Raw genomic sequence first — 23,724 nt, 5'->3', positions numbered from 1 at the left:
ACAACCACGATATCCTCATTCCCTCTGAGCAAGAAGAAAGACCTTGTCATTAGGTATCTTATGTTGATTAATGTCTTTTAGATTTGCATGTCATCATTTTACATTTCCAAGTACAGTTTCTTCTGGCCATGTTCATAACATATGGGACAATAACAATTTAAATAAAGAAGTAAATCATAATATAAAGTTGAAATTGTTTTGATGATGAAATTCAAATATTTTTATTGAAAACACAATAGCAACAACAAAATAAATAATGTAAGATCTCTTTACATCCATGAAATCACCATGTTTCAAAGGATTGGAACAGACTGTGTGTTTCATGAAACAATTTAGAAGATGGAAAATAACATACTGGAATATCTAATGTTGAGATTATTATCTGATGTCACTGGTTGAAGGAAGAAAACCTAGAGTTTGAAACTAACAGGTCATATTTTATTATTATGATTTTTTATTAAAGCCAGGCAGTGATTATGTTTACACCTATACTGTGGGATGTAAACTTTTATTGTCAAACTTGTTATATGTTACAAAGCACATTCTAACTAAAAAAAAATTACATAGATTAAATATTTATTATTTATTTGGTACATAGTAGAAAGTACATAATGAGCATTTTTCAGAACTTATTATCTGCTAGTTTAGAAGGCAATTTGAAATTTTTTTTTAACATTGGTGAGGTCAAACTTGTGATGGAAGGTGGACTTCTATAGTTTTCCAAATGAGATATTCTATTATGTAAACTTGAAGGAATGCTTACAGTTGAAGATGACTGCTGACCTTCTTTCATATGGCTTACTGGACTATAAGTTGGGTATGCCCGCCTACACGTGGGGTTATATGAAGGTGATGTGAAGGGATGCAGAGAGTAAGTAGTTTGACACCCTGCCAGTGTACCAGATATTTTGTGATAGCTGGAAGAACTAGTGTGGAAGAGTTTCAAAGCAGATTGAATTGTGGCATTCTCATTCTGTAAGATATAAACAGGTAACATCACTCAATCATCAACTTAGGAAAATTCACGGTAAGAAAATTATACGAGAAAAAAAATTCCTATCATATACTCATTAGATTACTAGATACAAATCTATCTTAAAGAATGTTTTATTTTTATCTAAACATCATACATACTTTTTTTACTACAACCAAATTTACCTTATAATGCATTTTTATTCCTAACTTCTGTAACATTTTTGTGTAGTCATTTTTTAAAATCAATAATCAGAAATTCAACTTAAATTTCTTACATATTTTACAGCTTGTGCCTACCTTTATGCTTCTTTTTAGTTCTTGGAACTCTGCAATAGTTGATGAGGTGGTGAATATTGATAACTCTGTGGCAATTAAGCAAGTTTTGTGTTGGAACTTAAGGTTTCTGGCAACCACATAACTTCCTACCTTCACGGTTTCTTCTGCACTTATACTCTGAACATAGGAGAAATTAGACGAGATAAAAGTTTACAACAGCTAAAAGGACAGAAGTAGTAAAATTTTACAGAAATATCAAAATACTTTATTACTGTTAAAAATTGTGCATTAAATGTTACACTAAAATGCCTAAAAATGGAAATGCCAGTAAAATGTTTGTTTGTTTGAAGTTAAGCACAAAACTACACATTGGGCTATCTGTGCTCTGCCAACCAAGGGTATCAAAACCCAGTTTCTAGCATTTTAAGTCTGCAGACATACTGCTGTGCCACTGGAGGGTGCCAGTAAAATAAGTTTACAACACAATGGTAAGAACAGAGATTACATAGCCATAGATAACTTATTACTAACTACTGTCTGTTGCAACAAAAAAATTAACAGCCTTGATACAAATAAGTTATTTATATCAGCTGAAAGTTTATGAATTATTCTATTTTCATTAATAAATGTGAAGTGTTGTATACTTTGTTTACTGTGACATTAGCTGAAAAGCATACATTTCACAGAATCAACAACAATTCATGTTGTACCTAGTAAACAGCAGTTCATATTCTATCTTTTAAACAGAAGTGTTTGTATTTTACCCTAAGAGAAACAGAGCTTGAACTTCATCAAATAAACATTAGTTTAAACTTTACCTCAATCCCAGAAGAAAAAAATGACAATTTATCCCCCAAAAAGCAAAAGCTTAAACTTTACCTAATAAACAAGAAGCAATATTTACACTTTACTCAGTAAGAAGTAAATGCTACTTTACTTACTAAGCAACAGAATTTACACTTTACCCTAAATTCAACCAAGCATATACTACAAAACAAGATGAACGCATTACTCACTAAGCAGTAGTTTATAATATATTCAACAGGCAACAAAATCTCCACTTTACACAGTAATTAAGTGCTTACACTTCCCCAAAAAGCAGAATTTCACCTAATGAGCAGTCATTTACATTTTTAAACAATATACAGCAATTTACACTTTAATTAATCATATTTATCATAATAGATATGTATTAGGTCTGTTATATTTTTAAAACTGCATTCTATATCCAGTCTGCTAGGGATTTTTAAGAATTATGAGTGTATAATAATAATAGTATTCCAATCACGTTATATTTGTCATATCTACTGCCAACACAGTAGTGGTTGGAAGATTATTTATATAAGCCATCTGTTACAATAACAATTGTTATGATGTGAACACCTTTCATAAATTGGCAAAGCATGACTATAATTAATTATACTCATCAAAAGACATTACTATTAGGCCTATTATATTTTTAAACACTAAATTCCATATTTAGATCCTTTCATGAATTAGGAGTGTATAATAATAGTATTCCAACCATACTTTATTCATCATCTTTAATATCAGTTTGAATAATCATTTATCAACTCACTGTTTTTCTTTAAGAGTAATGTTAAAATTCTACCATTCTTAGTGCTACTGTACAGATAAAATCATAAATAATTTCCAATGTTAAACTGGTACACAATTAGAAAAATTTTATTTAGGTCTATCTATGGCCTTCAAAAAGTTGAAGACCCTACATGTTTCGACGTTACAACTCGACTCCTGAGGATGATGTTGTAACGTCGAAACATGTAGAGTTGTCAACTTTTTGAAGGCCATAGATAGGCCTAAATAAAAATGTTTTTAATTGTGTACCAGTTTAACGTTGAAAATTATTTATGATTTTAACTTTATACACACAAGTGCCAAAATACTATAACTACTGTACAGAGTTTTAAATAAATCTCATAATGTGGCTGTGTGCAAAAAAGTATGTTGTGCTGATAGAGAGAGATTAAGAGGCAAGGGCAGCTCAACCTAGACCTTGCAGCTGCCCTCTTCCCCCTCATGATGCCCAATCTTAATAGTTTTGAAATGATCTCATGAATGATCCAGAGGAAGATGGATTACCACATATTTTTACATTTCTGTGAGTTAGAGGCAATTACATAACACCTAGACAGCCACATTTAGAAACAATGATTTCTAAAAATTGATAAAAATACACTTGCGTTAATGATACAAGGTTCAAGTTGGCTTTCCTCCTAAATGTTTTCAGTTATGCTAATTGAAATATTTTAGTACACAGACAGCTTTAATGTATATTTTCTTTATGTTATTCATTTCAAAATACAGTTTTAAAGCATGAGAATGCAGACTGTAAGTATAATGTGGGAGATGGAAGGCACCACCTGTGGGATAAATCTTGTAATTCATGCCATAACTGTTCTGAACATTTTATCAATTAGAACCCAGCCAACTTTTGCATTTGAATCCACCCTTTCAGTACTTAAGGTCAACTTCCAGTCATGGTCAGTCTCTCATTTTCAACTCTGACTGTAACTTGAATCTTGTTTGTGAAGCCTTTCTTTTCTTTTTGTTGTGAAGATGGATTCCTTATCAACTTATGAAGCCTCACAACTGCTCCAGGATACCAAATACTTCCTCTAAAGCAAGGAACATGAAAATCATCAGACTCAACATTATCATAGCTTGAGGAGCCTAGCCTCTAGGCAGTCCAACAGCAGGAGTTGGTACCACTGTTGACACTAAAAAAGGGGTGAAAAATTAACAAGAGAGGGGCCTAGTTACTAGTGAAATTGGATATGAGGGTGTGGCACAACTAAGAGAAGATGACAGATGTGTTAGCATCTTCAATTGGACCATTAAATTTGAAAACCAAAGAAAAGCTTTCCAGTGCTAAGATTTTCCCGAGAGACATCAAAGTCTCAGGAAGAAGAGGTGAGGTGGTCTCTAAGATCTCACTGTTGCAACCTTCAGATGTAGGCAATACAGAAAAACTAGGTGGCTTGTCTGACAGTTCCTGTTATCAACCTTTTTCAATTTACAGGTCAGGATAATCCTAGGAAATTTATACCACCATGGTGAGTGAGGAACGATCAATCACAACCCCTGGAGACAACACACAAGGGGCTGAGAGTGGAATGTCCTACTCATCCCACTTTAGAGCAAATTCTGGCACTAAAATGTCATTGTCAGGATTTGACAGCCAAGGGGATGGAGGTCTGGGCTCTTTTATAACTTAGAAGCTGATCACCTGAAGCAAAGGGCAACTCCTCTGTCACGATATGAGGAGGAGGTCTGGTGTCTGTGGGAAAGGCTAGGCGAAGCTAGGCAGAGCCTGGTGAGAACTCAAGCAAACCTCAGAGTATCCACGAGGGCCAAACTAGAGACAACAATGGCACTCGAAGCACTGTTGGTGGGGTTAAATTGAGCAGACTGAAGCCCTGACCACTTTTTTTGAGGTATGTATTTTGTACATAAACCAGAAACATAGAAGGGAAGAAAAGTGTGATATGCAGGCATACCATATGTTTTATACCTTCTGTAACTACATAAGAATTTTTAAAATTTTCATTTACTTGATTTTTATACAGTTTGAGCACAAATACATGGTCCAGAAAGTCCCTCAAATTTTTTTGTTCACTATGGTGGACAACATCTATTTTGCTCATGAGGATATTGAAATAACATATAGGTTTTGGGTTGAAATGATTAGTGACTTGTAATATCTTTTGCCAGCTGACTTGACATTTGTTGAAAAAAAAAGAAGAGAGAGAGAAAGACCTACTTTACTCATTGAATTAAGGTGTGCTTTCTTTGAGTGGAGACATATTTTAAGATCATTATAGTTAGTTTAACCCTCTTGTTATGGGCTCGGGAGAATCAGACAAGTTTATGACCCCAAATAGACCTTTGGTTTTTAATACTAGTATAAACGTTCATCAAAAATTATGGGAAACCATTGTTGACTGACTAACGAAAATTACAGAATTTAATTAAAACGAATTTGTCTGTACCTCCAATATACACCTATTCCTCACTTATTTTATCAGTCTCGAAGTAATTCCTTAATCACCACATTTTTAGTAAAAACTACACAGAAAAATGAAATGTTACCATAAACAAAAGTATGTGTGCACTCTGAAAGAGACTTAAATAGCACTCTTGAGCCTTTTCATTGTATTCTAGGTCAAGAAGTAGAAAACATAATACAGAATTCCAACACAAATTTTCAACTCTTTCAACTGTACAAAGGATGAAATATATTTGGTTATAATAAATATTTGTTTTTCTTTATGTTTTAAGGTCAAGTAGATAATATATGTGTTAAAATACCAAAAGAATATTTATTAACATTTATTCACAACTTAAAACTTTTTAAATACTGACTCAATAATGTTAGTAACAGTAGGCCTATTTGTAGTCTAATTTAACATTAGGCCTACTACATAAATGTAAAGTAAGACTTAGCTGAAACACTACTTTGGGAATTTTTATTTTGCTTTTGACTACAACTCAATGTCAAAAAACTTTTGAATTAAATTATTTTGCTGTTATATCAATGAGGTTACCAAAAAATTAATAAAAAACAAACCTTTCTAACAAATCAACATGAATATTGAGCATTCAACAAACACCATAGATGGCCTAAGAACAATCAGGTGAGAATTTTGTTGCTAAGGAATGATGTATGTTGTTGAGAATTACCAAAAAAGGTGTGTGAAAGCATTCTCGGCAGAGTGACAAAGGGAATAAGCCTTTTATAGTTGGTGATTATAACTTCTAATATGATCTGTGTATCTTCATGTAGTTTTGAAAGCTTTCAGTAAGTGTCAAATCTTTTGTAGACAAAAAAATCAGAATTTTTAATGAAGCATTTTCACTAAAAATGTCTCCATAAATAAATGGAGTCAAAGTGTTGACTGCTCCAAATGCAAAGTTATTTTTACGATAAGATTAGAAATACTTTTCTACATCTGAAAATTGTCAAATTTCATTTGAGTAATCACTAAAACCTCTGTACAGAAATTATCTGTACATAAAACAACAAGCCACTTTACAGATTAAAACCTTGGCTTTCTATTGGTTATAAATAATATAGTATTAAACATAAGAGAGAACTACTAGCAATTTGTGAAAGGAAGGATGTGACAAGTGGGTGTGGCAAAAGAGGACTGATTTTCCATTTTATGGCTCTGTAACCAAATAAATTAAAAGCTATAAAAATTATGTTTTGGCTGAGTGATAACAATATTATAATGCATAATTTGGATTAATTTTCAAACTTCTCAGAGGTGTGGTAAGTAAATTAAAGAAGAAGGGATGCCTAAAGAGCAAATGTCACAATTATCACACTACGGTGAGATTGAAGATTTTTTTAAAACATTTCCTTATGAAATTAAAAACTTAAAACTTGTATATTATTAACATTTAATTTATCAATTACATCCTTATGCCTAGTATATTTGTATACCTTGATAATAAAGTAGTATAATTAATTTTTCAACGTAACTCGGTAAAACCTCGTGACATGCACAGAAAAGGATGCTCATAGCCAGAGGGTTAACATAATCAAATCAAATACTTTCAAAACATATATTCCAGAATGTGAATCTTCATCATGGTTTTGTGACAAAAAAAGAATAGATGTACTACATATTTTGGAGGGATTAAATCACTCAGATGCAAATAAGCACATTGACAATATCATCATTTTCATTGGGTACAGAATCATACACATGGATAGTATCTTTCTCTTCATGCTGGCTCTGCTTCTCAAGGTACCTCTTGAGGGCTTCCAGGTGTGGCTTCTTAGCCAGCAGAGCAGTGTATTAGACAGAACAGATGAAAGAAGCCTGTTTGTGGTATTTTCATCATGTTGACCTTTGAGAAAACTCAACACAAGATGAGGCAAGGTAAGAAGATTGCACATAAAGTTGTTGAGAAGTCTAAATCTTCTTGTACTGTTGCTGTATTATTTATTATTTTTTATAATTCCTATCATAAACTTTTACCAAGGGCATGTCATAAGGGTTCTGCTTGAATCAGCATACTGATCAAATTTAGGGTCTGAAATAACTGTCATGGTACCCCATGCAGTGTCTTAAATATATAGAAAGAAGCTAGCATATGGTACTGGTATATGCTAGAATAAATCAATTTAATAGCACTCCACAAATAAACCTTGATAAAAACAGTATTTAACATTACATATATTAAGTTTTGTTGTCATGTCATGGCCCAAAAAGTGTAGTGAATTGAGAGTTTGTATAGAAGCTTTACGTGATGTTGATTGGACTCTGACAAATTGCTGCAGACCTGAAATGCCCCTCAAACACTGTCAAGTACACCCTAGATCGTGAGACCAAGACAGGTAAATTTGAAAATAGGAAAGGAAGAGGCAGAATACCTAAATTCAATGATACTTATATTAAGTATCTTCGTTTATGTAGCCTTCGGGACAGAAAGAAGACTGCCACTGATCTCAAGCATGAAATAAACGACCATGTATCAAATGACAGAAAAGTGCCCAGATTTACAGTATCAAAAAGAATCAATGAGAATGGAATATTTGGTCGTGTGGCAGTTAAAAAAACCTTTACTTCAATCTTCTAAAAAGTACAAAAACTGGAACTGCTTCAAAGCATAGGTTGTACATCTGGTGAAAGAAAAGTGAAAGATACTTACCTCAATGCATAGCACCTACCATGAAGCATGGGGGAGGCAGTGCGATGGTTTGGGTTTTTTTTCTGCTGAGACATCAGGAGATATTTGCAAAACAGATGGAATAATGGATCAGCTTAAGTACCATCAGATATTGATCCGTCATGGTATACCCAGTGGTTTGCATATTATTGGTAAAGGGTTCTACTACCAAGAAGATAATGACCCCAAACACTCATCCAACCTATGCAGAAAATACTTAGCTAAGAAATAAGCTGCTAGAGTAATTCTTCAAATGATGCAATGTCCCCCCATAGAGTCTTGCTCTCAACCCAATTAAGCAGATCTGGAATTTCATAGATCAAAGACTTGACAAATCAAAAGTTACTTTCAAAGAAACTTTAAGGGAGTGTATTAGAGACATTTGGAGTAAAATCCCAAAGGACACTTTGATTAAATATGTTGCCTGAAAGGCTGTCTGCAGCTATCAAAGCAAACAGGGGATACACAAAATATTAACTGTTTGCTGAACTCGAGCACTTCTACCAAGTTTTTGTTGTACAAAATATGAAGATTAATAAAATTTTGATGATTCACCTGTGATTTACCTTCCATTGTTCTTTGAAAGTAGCCTGAAATCAAATTTTTGACTTTGTCCTAACACTTTTGCACAGCACTGTAATTCAATGAGAAAAACTCAGCAGTCTCATCTGACATGTACTTCTTTGCCACCCAAAGGCTGCTCCCTGAGCATTGTCACATAAGATGCAAGTCTTGATCATGTCATCATGGAAAAGCATACTCAAAACGATTCTGTAATCATGAGAGATGGAGTTCATCAGTGTGTGCAGCTTGAAATTCTGTGACTGAAATTCATTGTTCAATCTGTTAACTTTAGGTAAAATAAGTTGAAAAATAAAAGCATTTGTTCCACTCCAACTGTGGTAATCTTTTTTGTAGAGTTGGGCAGCTCCTTTAACACAGTTTGCTTGGAACTCAGATTGAAAAAAAAAAGCACCTGTGCATTCCTTTGCTCTAGGATTCTAGCAATGACTTGTCCCCAGGTTTGTGAAGGTTTAAGTACTTCATGATGGACCACATCGCAAATAAGGCAAATTTTATATTGTTGTTTACTATACTGTGCACATGTCTTTACAAGTGCTTTCAGACATGAAGGGAGATGATTGCTCTCAAGGTTTGCACAAAAGGTAAATGAGTGACATATATATATATATATATATATATATACCTATCTGAGGTTTAAAATACCAGGAACATAATCTTCCAGGTAGGCTTGGAAGCCAGTATTTTCCGTCACCATTGTCAAGCAGTTATCATTTCTGAATCAAATTATATTGTCAAGAGGAATTGATTTATCATTAAATACATTCTTGACAGCAGTGTACAGACCCTCAGGAGAATAATTTTCCACTTCAACAGTCATCAATAGGGTATATGTAGAATCTTACCATGACAGCAAAAACATGAGAAAAGGAAATGTCATTGGATTCATCTATGATTAATGAGAACTTATTTGTCCTTGCAAGTGGATAACAATGACTTACTCTCTTCCCAAGTGATTTCTTCATCCATCAAATATGATGATTTTGTTTTCTTCATCTTGATGTTTTCGGAGATTTTACTGTCTGAAAACATATTTCTTTTCAGTTCAGTCAAATGCTCAACACGATGGAATGACATTCTGTGTTCACTCATGAATCCAAATAGCAAAACTTCAGCTTTCACTGTCATTTCCTCTGTATTTAGTTGAAAATTGTACTGATGTGCAATGTCTTTTGTTTAGCTCTGAATGCACTAGAATGCTAATGTGTGGCTTTATGTTTCATTAAAGATGATCTGGTGGCATCGTTTACCTTACAGTCACTCACCATGCACATGAAAATAGATTTATCAGTTGAGTCACTCGTGATCCAATCCTTCAATTCCAGGTCTGTTTATACCATTTGACTATTTTTGATGTAGGATTGACTTCTGTAACAGTATCATTGGGGTCACTCATCTTTGACACAATGAATGGAATATGTATACCAACAATATGAATGAATTTCAATGAATGGAATTTTCAATGTTTGCTTTTGCTCATCCAAAGTTAGAGAGAGGAACAGCTTGAAGGTGTGACATAAAACATTTTATTGTCAATGGTCATTTAAGTATATTACTTGCACAGCAAAATAGAAAGCTTGGGCATTTTTCTAAGAATATATGTTTTGTACACAGTACATCATTATAAAAACTTAATATCATAAATTAATATCAAAGTACTGCACATGAAAAAAAAAGTATTTTATCTATCAACATTTGTAATTTTAATGTACTGTTATAAAGGTAAAAGACTGACAATGTGAAAAACAGAAATAACAATGTTCAATTTATTATAAACTTGACATCTTCTAAAGGCAGGTAATTTAATAGGAATATTGAACACTAGATGTAAGGACCTTTTAACTGAAAACAGCATGAAGACAAGACGGGCACTCAGTACACCACATACCTCCATAATGCAGTGTTGATAATATTTGGCTCTCAAAAAATATGAAAATATGTCTGTATGTTGGTAGTTATCAACAGACAGGGATCATTTTTGGCAGGACAATGGGGAATAATATTCTGTGTGTTCACCAAGTTTCATCAAAATCCAATGATTTTTGACTGAGTTATAGCGCAAAAAAAAAAGAGTGTGAAAAATTGGTCCCCATGATAACAGATAGGGAGTTTTTTTATTTTCGTGACCTTGACCCTCCAGAAACTAATCACTTTTAAGTTGGGTCATCATAGTCCAAATGTATACCAACTTGTGTCCAAATCAATTTGGCCATTTTCAAGAAATCTTGCTGATAAACACACACACATGCATACAGGGGTGAAAACATAACCTCCATCCACCTTCAGTGAATACATATTTTCTAACAAAAGGAATGAAATCACAATAACAAATATAGTTTAGCCTAGAAGTAAATGTCTTTTGTGTGCCTTCCAACTAATCTTCTCATTTTAAAGTGTAGTGTATAGGATGAACACTATTTATTCAACAAAGACAACAATTTGTTATGATTTTAAACACTGCCTGCAACATCTTGAGACAGCAAATGCTAATGCTGTAATCTGCCAGTGCACATCAGTCAATCATAGGACACTAAATTTGCAGTAGAGATGAGAGGTTTTATGTCTTGTGAAGTATAGTGACATAACAACACCAGTTGAACAACCTATTGTAGATGTCCTGTTACCTTATAAATGTAGACAGGGCATGATCAACATCCATAAAATGTCAGAAATTGACCCTTGGGCACACTTTATCACCAGTCATGTAATGCTTCTGTTAACAGATAATGAGTGAAGGTCATATTATGCCATATTTCATACTTAGGATTTTTTTCCATTACTCAAGATTTATGAAAAAGATAATGAAAAAAATATGAAAATTCTCAAATCTCAAAAAATCCCAAGACTTGATAAAATTTTGCAATAAATTTCCAAAACACCAAGATCAAGCTTCAAATCCAAAAAAAGTGATAGTGCTGTTAAAAACATATAATACTGACAATTGTTTATCATACAATCTTTATTGAAGTGTGTAGTGCACTGGCATCAATTGTACACACAGTGCCAGTTCTCTAAACACACTTACTGCCATTCCATTAAACATTCTAATAAAGATGGTTTATCTGTAACAGTTTCTGTTGTTGGGCAGATTATCTTGTATCATTTGGTAAAATATAATACAAAGTCTGGTTCATTTATTTGATAAAAAAAACGTTTTATTTCTCCTACAACCAGTTACTCAATTTTCTTCATTAACACTCATTGATCGACCTAAGTTCACAATAGACACAAAAACAACAATGTCACATACTTGCTAATTTCCTCATACATATGGTACTTGTCATATCTATTCCTTTGCTTAAATGCAAACTCAATGTCCAATAAACTGGCTAAATTGTTGAGTGTAACAGACAAAGTGACTACTGAAATCAATAACCAGTCGTCTCTAACCTAACTCATTTTTCAAATAGCCCAAATCATCAGATCATTTTCTAAACTTTGAAGAAGATTATAGTCATCAACAAACATCCTTGATATCAAACCTTCCTCTGGTGAAACAACACAAACATCTAAATTAAAAGAAAATGCCTACAATAAAACACTTCCAGTTAGTTAAAAACCTAAAGTAATAACATGAAAAATGTATACTTACTGGAAGTCCACAAAACACTCTAATACAGGTGATATTAAAAATCTAAAGTCATAACATGAAAAATATATACTTACTAAAAGTCCATCAAATAATCTAATACAGGTGGTATTAAAAACCTAAAGTAATAACATGAAAAATGTATACTTACTGGAAGTCCACAAAACACTCTAATACAGGTGATATTAAAAATCTAAAGTGATAACATGAAAAATATATACTTACTAAAGTCCATCAAATAATCTAATACAGGTGGTATTAATAACCTAAAGTAATAACATGAAAAATGTATACTTACTGGAAGTCCACAAAACACTCTAATACAGGTGGTATTAAAAACCTGGCGATAACATGAAAAATGTATACTTACTGGAGGTCGGAAGTCCACCAAACACTGCAATAAAGGTAGTACTTAAAACACAAGACAGCAGTAAGAAAAATGTATAGTTACTGGAAATCCTCCAAATGCTGTAATACAGGTGGTAGTTAAAACATAAGGCAGTAGTAGGAAAACTAATTCTTACTGGAAGTCCATCAAATAATCTAATACAGGTGGTATTAAAACGTAAAGTGACATGATGAAAAATGTATACTTACTGGAAGTCCATCAAATAATCTAATAGAGATGATATTAAGCTTGCCATCAGTGAGAAGGATGGTGTCTATTGTATTGTTATTATTTAACTCCACACCGAACACAAGCCCAACCACATCCACCTCTTCCTCAAGTGGCTTGAAGTCTGGATTGCAAAGTTTCACCAGTGATACAGGCTAAGGTAGAAAATTACTATTTATATTTTATCCTGAAATAGTTGTGATCACATCTTATTTCTTTTAATAAGCTGAAAACCATAAAAGCATGCAATCATACTGTTAAAGTTCATGTTACAAGAATATCTATCATCATTTGATCTTTCCAATTGGTCAAAAGCTATATGTTATATTAATTGTCTGCCTTTATATTAATATAAAGTACAGTTAATACTTTGTATGATAATATTGGTTTCTAGCTTATTTAATACATACCAATAATAGAAATTTCAACTACGACACTGTTGAACTGTTAGTAAATCAGGCTAGATATGATTATTATTACATTTTATTTTTCAAATTCAAATTTCCACAGTGAACTTCTAAAATTAACTTGTAACACATACATTTTTGTTATTGTTATAACATTTATATATTACCTGGCAGATGAATTTCAGGAGCCATGGTTTCATTCAAAGAGCCTCATTACTATAAATTTTTATGCATTGTTTGTTTATTTCAAAATATTTATACAAAGACACACAAAAGGGCTACGTATGCATAACCATCCCTAATTTTGAACAAATGGAACAGTGAAGGCAGCTAGTCAACATTACCTACTGCTGAAACTTGGGCTACTCTTGTATGACCAAATAGTTGTGTTTGATTAGCACAGTTAAGAGTGAACCCATAGCACAGTCTGTTTTTGGATTCAAAGTGAGAGCATGCTAATCACTATGTTATGACCAACTCATTTTCATGTAAAAATGGCAACTGATGATAACAAAAAAATTAAAATCATAAAAAAAGATGTTAACTTACGTTACAAAACTTTTATAAAAGTATTTGCAACATGGGTATTTCATACTAATTTCATGATTAACTTCTAAAAATTTCAATAGAAATTTCAAACTTTCTAGCATGACAGAAAGTTGTATTTTATTTAAGTGTGAAATATTTATATCATTTCATACTAAATATAAAGTGGTGAACTGGGAGAAAAATTTATAAACAGCAAGTAACATAAGTAAATCATGAATAAGATGATTTCAAATAATATAGGAGTTTAATAATACCTATTTAAATGATGAGCATATGCTAATACAATATCTGTCACCACAAATGTGAGTTGTGGCATCATTTTTAGCACACATACCTTATACCCCTTTAGCCGTTCCTTACCCAAAACTGTTTGAAGCATCGATGTTATATCAGAAATAAGTAGTATTAGGACTGGCTGTCAGCTATAATAGGATTTATGATGCCCTGTGCATGGCTTATTCAAATTCTTACATGCAAAAGATATAACTAGTGCTAATTTGACTAATTATCTGTATGAGACTATGGAGCACAATGGACTCAGCATCTACAATATAAGGGGCCAATGATATGATGGTTGTGCAGCTATATCAGGTGCATATAAAAGTGTTCATGCAGTAATCCACAAGACTTGGGATAGAACATATTTTGTGCACTATTATGTACTTAGGTTAAATCTCATCGTTGTTGTTGACATATGCTGCAAAATATTTGGAGTCATTAAACAGCTGTACACATTTATTGAAAATTCCACCAGGTAGCATTCAGCAGGATTTCTTCAGTAACCGGAGTGGTCTATATTTCTTCAGGTTAGTGACATGGACATTAGTACAGCAGCAGAAATGATTGAAGACTGTAGATCTGAATTAGACTGCAAGATTAGATGAAACATTTCAATAGTTGTGAATTGAAACTGAACAGCAAGAAAAATGTCAAAACAACTACTAGGTCATATGTAGCAATGTAAAACTTTGCTTAGTTTGAAGGATGCAATTTGCATCAAATTATATTTTGTATCACTTGCTCTATGCATTTAATTCACCACTGACAGGTTTAACACTGAAGCATTGCTACTGCTAAAATACATTTGTAGTTTAACATTGTGAACATTTTGATATGCAGGCATATCATGTTTACTAGCTGGTTTATTTGGTTTGTATGCAGTTCTAGCACAAATACCTGGTACACTGAGATTGTCTTGTTTTAGTTATTTTGTTTATTTGAACTCTATAGTAGATAGACTATTCTGCTCAAGGGGAAATTGAAGTAATATATATATCATCTAGGTTGAAAGATTAGTGACTAATATACTTTCCTGGCTGACTCGACACTGTCTGTATGTGACAGCTGAAAAATGCCTTGATAGAACAAAGGTCACGAGATGATGCTGTCAACTGTATAAAGAAACCAAGTTTACTTATTGAATCCAGGTTTGATCTCTCAGTTCAGTTCTACCTGGAGTTCTTTGAGGAAAGAAATACTTTCATATCATCGTTTAGTTCATTGGATGTTTATTCTCAGAGAAAAAAAGCTGTGGAGCTGATCACAAGCTATTAGAAGATACTGTCTTTTCATGTTTTCAAGTATGTACACTGTTTTCTCCTATTGTTTGTTTCATAATAAATATTGTGTTTATTTTGTTAAACTTGTCCAGTCTCATTATTTTATATAAACTAAGAAAACTCAGCCATCAAATACAGACTACTATCTTCATTTCCTGAGAGAATATCCTGTTATTAGTGAGTTTAATTATCTAATACTTGTCAGGCAATTCAGTTTTCACCTGAAAATACCACAAGTAGATAGGAATGAAAAAAGTTTATAGTATCATGACATCAGGATTTATTGCAGTTTCTGTATCAATGACTTGTGTGTGTGTTAATCTTTGCTTAAACCCATGATTTTATTGATTTTAAATAACGATTAGAATGTAATTTCTTGACATAGAAGTACTCATGTCCTAGAGTGAGAGTTTAGCAGTGAGCAATGTTTGCAAGATGTCCAATCTAGAAGTCTTCCATTGGATACAGGACCTTTATCCATGTTGCAAAGACTCATGAGCTTGGTCAGCCTGCAACAGCCAACTCAGAAAGAGTTTCTCATGTGTGGACACCTAGACCAATTGAGCATTAGGTACCTCTGAGTGTAAGGGAAATGTGAAAGACTGAGGGCTAGAAAATTGGAATGATGCATGGTAAGTCTGAGACCTTGTGGGGAGTTCTCTGTTGAACTCCTAGGAAATAACTGCCCACACAAAACATTATTCATTAACTCTCTCAACACAGGCTTCAATTTGACTGACCATGTGACCTCTTTTTACTCATTTAAAGTCTTTATAGATATAATACTTTTAACTTTCAATACAGTGTGTATATCTGCACAAAATCTGGCATACTGTTAATAAAATAAAGTAAAGATTTGTCAATGAATATATTGAGTATTTGTTTTGGATAGTCCTTGTGCAAAGTAATTTTCATGTTAAAATTAACAATAATTTTCCTCATTTCAAAAATCTAAAATTTCCTTTGTGTAATCCTAAAGCCTCCTAAATGCATTTCAAACGTTTTTTTTCCAGCAAAACTTTATAGTTAATCAGTTATTTTTTTCTACCCCATCTCAAAACATAGTAACCATAAAAAAATCTAAATTACCCCTTTCTTCTTTCTAGAATGACTTCAAATTGTAAATGAAAATACATTTGTTTATCCTAAGTAGCTTTAATTTTGTAACATTATACATCTATTTATAATCAAATTTTTTTGTTTTATTGTCCTTTGAACCATGTCTAACTACTATCCACACCATTATAAGTTGTAAATCACTCGAGAAATGTGCAGCTCACATTACGCTAATGAATTACACTACCCATGAGCTGCTTGCATGTGCCTCGTGAAACATTTTTATTATAATATCATTATTTATTTTACTTAATCTAGTTTTAACTAACCTAAAAGAATCCCTATTTTTACATCTTACTTACTTTTATAATTATAAATAAAGAATAAACATGAAAAACAAGAAATAAAGTACTTAACCAATTTTCTTTTCCCTTGTTGTTGATTGTCAAAGAGAGTTAACCCTAATTTTTTATACTAATGCATCAAAGAATATAGACTAGTAACATCCAAAAAGTAGACAAATTTCCTTACTCCTCAAAATTTTTCTGCCTTTCTAATTATGTGACAAGAGTCGTTACAAATTCATCCAAGCTAGTCATTAACTTTCTCACGAGAACGATATTAGTACTCTGAGTGAAATTGACATTTAACCGTTCAGAACATAATGTTATAGGTAATATATAATTAAACGTAAGATAGAACTATTAATGAATTTTCAAAGAGAGGATGTGACAGGTAGGGTCTGATTTTCTATTTGATAGCTCTGTATCCAAACAAAATTGAAGGGTATAAAAAAAAGTATGGTTTGTCTGAGCAATGATCATTTTATAGAGAGTAATTTACGTTTAATTTTGTACTTTTTAGAGGGGTGGTGGATAAAATAGGGAAGGTGACATGCTAAAAGAAAAATGTGTCATGTGGGTCACACTAGGGGAAATTTAGGATTTTTTTAAATATTGCCTTGTAGAATTAAGAACTTAAAACTTATTTACTCTTAAAATATGGATTATTAGCTAAGATTGTATAATATTCTAATTGATATAACATAAGCAAAGAAATAGTTTAATAAAATTTTGAATGTAAGACATGAAAACCTTGTGTCATGCACAGTAAAAGATACCTGTGGTGATAGGGTTAAATGGAAAAATTTCAAATCCAACACAGAAATCAGAAAGCTGATTGTACAGCCATACATCTCAAAAACCAAATGACAGAGATATCAGGGGTATTTTAGAGATGTGCTTAGGATGCCACCAAAATGTCTACCAAGACAAGCTCTTCATTATGGTTATAAGTTGTTGTTTGTTAGTTTACTATTATATTAGCATAATGTGCTTTTACACACAAGTATGGATACCACAATGCATCAAATAAAGAGGAAGGTTAAAGTAAACCCTCAGACAAACATTAGAGGTCTACTAAACAGTTTGTATAGCATGGTTGATGCAACAGAAGCTGAATGAGACTTGAAAAAATAGTGCCAAATTATATTTGCACTATGCAACATCTGAGAGCACTAGAGGACAGAAGTGGTAAACTTCTTCATAGTTTGGTAGAATTTTATTTCCTAGGCATTTTGATTTTTAATATTTTTATAGCAAAAAACGTTCTTCTAAGTAAAATGATAAATTATGCAACAAAAGGGTTAACAATTGAAAGCAAATAAAGTTAAAACAATATCTTATATTTCAGGAAGAAAGCTGTAGAAAGCAGATTAAAAATAGTAGCTTGCAGAATTTACAAGAAAATCTTTTTGTTGTCCTCTTATTAACATTATATTAATAACACATTTTTTCAACAGGCCACACCATAATGGACAGGACAGTAAAAGAAGCACTTTTATTGGTAGTAAAGTCATCAAACCTAAAAGTCAAATTTATTATGAAGTTAGCAAAAATACAAAATAAAGTTAACATTAAGAGGAAATTCATATGTGCTAAGCCACCTTATCAAGGAGCATTTGTACTTTTCATGATGCCTTCTATCATTGCAATGAAAACCCTCTACTTTCCCTACAGGTACAAGAAACTTTAAAAATGCATATATCTTCAATGAAAAAAAAGAGAAAAAGATATTTCTCTTACTTCTGTAATAGGATGATTATGTATAATAGCTCATATTCATTTTATACATTTGTAGAAGGACTTTTACTAAAAATTATTTACTAAGTTTATTCAACTTAAGTTAAAATTTTTTGATCCTTATAATTCTAAAAAAATCAAAGGTTCAAACAAAGACGATTTGTAAATTCACAATTATTTATGCTCTATAAAATAAGCTGTTAAAAACAAAACAATTGTTATAAACTCACCTGTCTTGGAGCAATGACCATCTTTAATGTATTCTTAATTTCAGTCAGTTTTTCTAATCTAGTGTGCCTAGTTGATGACAACTCTAACATCTCATTTCTCTTCCTGAATAGTAAAAGAAAAATGAACCAATTAATTTAACTGAAAAATTATATTTCCTTGTTTACCATAAACAACCACATTTTAATGCTCATTCACTTGAACATTTATGCAGTATTCAACAGAAGAAATATTACATTGAATAAATAATTAAAAGTATAAGAGAATAATCTTATATACTAATAGTAGTTATAAGTTTTCCCAGTTTAACTTGGGAAATTATTATTTGGAAAAGTGTTTAGGACCAACATGTAATTCTTGGGCTCCATGCACTTACAGGCTATAATTCAGTAAGTGTTTTTCTCAACATGAAAAAGTTATAAGACATCACAAACATACACAACTGCATAGATGTATCTTAAGAGGTTGGTAATTACTGGAATCTCTCATAAGCTTTGTTCTCCAGACTGGGAAGGTTTATATGTCAGCTGTATGTGACAAAGTAAAGTGAAACAGAATGACATCAATTACCACCATGTGTAGACAACCTTCTAAAACATGCACAAAGAACCAAATACCCTATAGCAACATGGAAATGTTTAGTGAAAAGCCTAATGTTCCAAGCCCCATTGGCTTCAGATGGAAGATCATGTCTGGGGAGGGCCAAGAACTTGTGTTTGATCAGTTAAGTGGAGCATGTGAACTCGAAGTTGTGCTTTAACTTCTAGCCTTCAAATGTACAAGATAATAATAACTACCAGATTGTTCATGTTTGGTGAATATAATGAAGTGCTCAGAAATATGCAAAATCAAAAAGATGACAGTGATCTTGGACTCTCAAATGATGATATCAATGAATAAGGGTTCTGATGTATTGAGGAGATAAAACAGTAACAAGGACTGAACATATTGGCATTATTTGTTTAGCAGCCTAATGAAAAGGATAAGTCACATTTCAATTACTTGTTTACAGCATTACAAGTGCAGTATATAATAAATTTAACTCAATATTGTGTTAATAATAAGTACTTTTAAGTTTCATTATATTTTTTATAAACAAGTGAAAGGTTTAGCAATGGCCTCTGTAATCTCACCACTTCTAAATGAGTTGTTCCTGTATGAATATGAATCAAAGGTACTAATCACATCTTTGGTCAAACCCATTGTGTAGATGAGATATGTTAACCCTTTAAACACGAGCAGATGAAAATACCATCCACTCAACTAAGGAAGTACATTAATGCAACAAAAATATGGTAACTCTGTGCATTCCTCACAAAAACTGGTAAGATTTTGTTAAAGTTTATAAGTATCTGGTACACAAAGAATGACATTATTTTAATGATGTCTTTCTAATAAAAATGTTATTTATCTATAGTAGTTACTTGCACTCAGATTGTTAAAATAGTTCAAGTGCAAGGTGATTTTCATTTTAAGTATAGAAATATCTTTCTTTATCTTATAGTTTTCATATTTCATTTGCATAACCTTCTAAATGAATAGCAAAAGTTTTTTAAGGTAATTGTTTCTATTTTATTTTTTAATTTTCTTTACCATATCACTAGCTCTATAGCTATTATCATCAACATACAGTACAATAAAATGATTAAAATCAGGAAATAAAAAAATACATACTTTTTAATTTATTGTAAAATATCTTTAAATATGTTGTTTTTGCTTATATTTGTAATTTTGGGTCTTTTCATTTTCTCATATAGTGAACTTTTAATGTTATATTTTTCTTTCTTGTCCTTTACCGCTTATTATTTATCTCGACACAAGTCAACAGTGTCCTTGAGGCATATTACAGTTTATTTGGGAGACATGCACAACCATTCAGCAAAATTTTTGTTCAGTGCATAATAATTTTATAAACCATGAGAATGGATGCAAAGTATGATACATATTTAAAATATAACTAATGCATAATTAACTAAAATATAACAGTAAGACCTAAATACACTTTAAACTGTATCTCCAACTATAACATATTTAGGTAAGGAACAACCATAACTGATATAGTCAAACAACCAGCCAACAATACCACAGTCAGTTAGCTTACTCTGTGATGACAAGTGTGCACCAATTTCAAAATAACCATTATGAGATTATAATGTAAAATGAGCTCTTTCTAATGATTATACACATGTGTATGTAACATCTGCATTTAGGCTATAAAGCTCAAACAAATCTGTTGAAGATGAGTGTGGCAACTGTTAAAGAGTTGGAAAAAAATTATTATTTGTTTCAACTTTATTCATTCAGAGAACTTTGAAATGAATGAGTCAAAAGGTTATGTAAGTACCTTATTGTCTAGATATACCTGTACTCAACTACCATTGTATTAAAGATACAGAGAATCAAAATAGCGAGTTTTCATAACTCATTGGTCATATGACAATACATCTCAAGTTTAATATTTTTTTAAAGGTTTCTTTTCAAATAAAAGACTTAAAACTTAGAATCATAACATACATTATAATGTTAATTTCATTCATATACATCAATACTAAAGGTGTTCAATTAAATTTTGAATGTAACACAGTGTAACAAACATGAATTCAGTAAATCCTGCAATACAGCTTACATTAGTTATAGAACATAATAAAAGCTTCAGGTTCTTAGGTATTTTAATTAAAAAAGGATAATGTAAAGGTTACTTCAGTTTATATAAAACTGTTTTCCAATGCCATGCTATCACACAAGAGATTGTGTCACCCTTACGCTCAAAAATTTTACTTTTTACCACATATGTATACAGAGCTTTAAATATTCCTTCATGTAAAGAAGATTTAGTATCAGAATTGAATTTTTTAAAACATATTCCATTGACAGCAGATTTAATAGCAACATTATTGAAAGAGTTTATAAAAGTTTTATAACAAATTAAAAATTTTACATTGCACTAAACTTTAGGTTATTAAAATTGATAGTAAGAATGTTTATTTGCCATAAGTTCAAACAATTTCCCAATACACTAGTAACAGGCCTAAAGAAATATATTAACTATCAGGTAATGTTTCATCTTGAGTTGAAATTAATCATTTTATGACTGATCTTAAAGATAAAATCACATTAATAGATAAGTGTGGCATTTACAAAGTTCCTTGTAACTGTGGTCAAATTTATATTGGCCAAACATGTAGAAATTAAAAATTTAGACTTATAGAACATAACTTAGCTATAGAAAAATAAAGGAAGCAACCTTAGCAGAACATATAGCTAACAGTCCTTGTTCTAAAAGTATTAAATTGAATAATATCAAATTTATTAAATATACTAATAATAAGTATGAACTAAATATAATACAATCACTTGAAATTTTCAAGAATTTGAATTCAATTTCAAATATAGATGCGACTGTAGATGTTGTAGAAATTCATTTCTGGGATTCCTTTTTTAAAAAAGAACAGGTAACAGTACTATGTATGTTAAATGATTGGTCAGTGTGTTTTATGCAAAATAGTAAGGTATAAATATCACTTTTTTCCATTTTGTTTTCCTTTTTAATGACAGTTCTATGACCCACCATAATATGTATATGTTTTTAGTAACATCTTGTGCCTTTAATAGTTTTTAAAGTATTGTGTACTTTTAAATATCTTTACACAACTGAGGTGATTTAGGAAAATCCGAAAATATAAGAAGTTATGTAGGAGTCATGTTAATGGATAAATATCATTGTTTTGGCTCAAACATTTCACAAACATTAAAGATCAGAACAAATGCCAGTTCAAGGTTACAAAATGATTCAATCTATTACAGTTTAAAGGTATAATCATTAAAATCAATGGACATGTTTTTGTATGCTTAAATAAACATGAAAATTTCAATAATTCATTTTAGAGTAAATCATTTTTTTGTTTCTTAGAACTTTTGCACAAAGCTACACAAGGGATATCTGCAAACAATAATTCCTAATTTCTAACTACAAGACAATAGGAAAGACATCCAGTCAGTAGTATCCACCATCAATTCAAATAGTACGATTTGACCATCACTCTTATAGCACACCATTGAGCCCTTGTAATCACAGACAAGGTATACTGAACTCTAGGCAATGCCTGGCCTCATAACATTTTATTTGATAATAATGCCCATAGGTAATGTAAGTTAACGATGTGTAATAATAAAAATGTTACTTGTCTTAGCACATGTTGAATGAAAAGTTAATGATATTAATGAAATTAGATTGTAAATTGATACTTATATTTAGGGACCAATAACTTTCTATGTTATTTTAAACACTCACAGTACTCCTTTATACTATTAAACAATGCAAAATGTATAGCGATCATGTTTATACTAAACTTTTTGTATCCATATGTTTAACTCTTTATATAACTTAAGAATGAAGGCGTACTGACTTATGTTTAGGTATCTCTCTCTTTGAATTAAAAAAAATATATAATCATTTTCCAAAATGTAAAGTCTAAAACAATTAACAGTAACAACAGTTAATAAAAAGGCTTGGTATAGCTTGGTTGTTCACAAGCATTGCACACAGCACTATTTTGGAGCATAGTATTAACCAAATGTGCATGGTGCCAGTGCATTGAATTGACTCTATATTGGAGAAGGAATGCTGACTACAGTTTTGAATTTACTAAATGTATTTACACTAAATGTGGCAAGATGTTAGTAAAATGTACAAGTCTGTAGCAAGCAAGAAATCAGACGTGGTACAAAAGTATTTGTAGCCAAGATATGTCTGTGAACAGGCAACATCGCTCAGACTTTGACTAGTCAGAGTGAAAGGCATTATTAATCTACATAAATAAAAATGTAAATGTTCGTTTGTTCAAAATCTTAAATCTCCGAAAGTTCTTCACCGATTGCTTTGAAATTTTGACACAACGTTGCAATCGAATACACGCATGTTTTTATATACCTACTATTATATAAATGTCACACCTGTGACAGGTAAAAACATGCTTTTTTTAAAACAGCGCCATATGTTGGACGTAAAAGCAACACACGCCATACTAAATATTTTACGATTCCATTTCAATGTTTCTAATTTACGATCCATTTACGATTTCCAAATTTCCAATTTTACGATTCC

At 31.7% G+C, this 23,724-nt stretch overlaps 1 protein-coding gene across 1 annotated transcript in view; it reads right to left on the bottom strand.

Moving 5' to 3' along the window:
- Window positions 1–282: 282 nt before the first annotated feature.
- Window positions 283–23,724, bottom strand: part of LOC106457505 (breast cancer type 2 susceptibility protein homolog) — a 137,281-nt gene continuing 113,839 nt past the window's right edge. Inside the window, exons 13-16 of the mRNA XM_022383471.1 lie at window positions 18,623–18,725; window positions 12,722–12,895; window positions 1,273–1,428; window positions 283–973 (exon numbers count right to left, since the gene is read on the bottom strand). Coding sequence (XP_022239179.1) covers window positions 623–973; window positions 1,273–1,428; window positions 12,722–12,895; window positions 18,623–18,725 — 784 coding nt within the window. The 3' untranslated portion in view covers window positions 283–622. The remainder of the gene's footprint in view (window positions 974–1,272; window positions 1,429–12,721; window positions 12,896–18,622; window positions 18,726–23,724) is intronic.

Source organism: Limulus polyphemus, unplaced genomic scaffold, assembly GCF_000517525.1.
Source record: "Limulus polyphemus unplaced genomic scaffold, Limulus_polyphemus-2.1.2 Scaffold340, whole genome shotgun sequence".
Classification (NCBI taxonomy): domain Eukaryota; kingdom Metazoa; phylum Arthropoda; class Merostomata; order Xiphosura; family Limulidae; genus Limulus; species Limulus polyphemus.
This window is presented reverse-complemented; position numbering and strand designations above follow the sequence as displayed.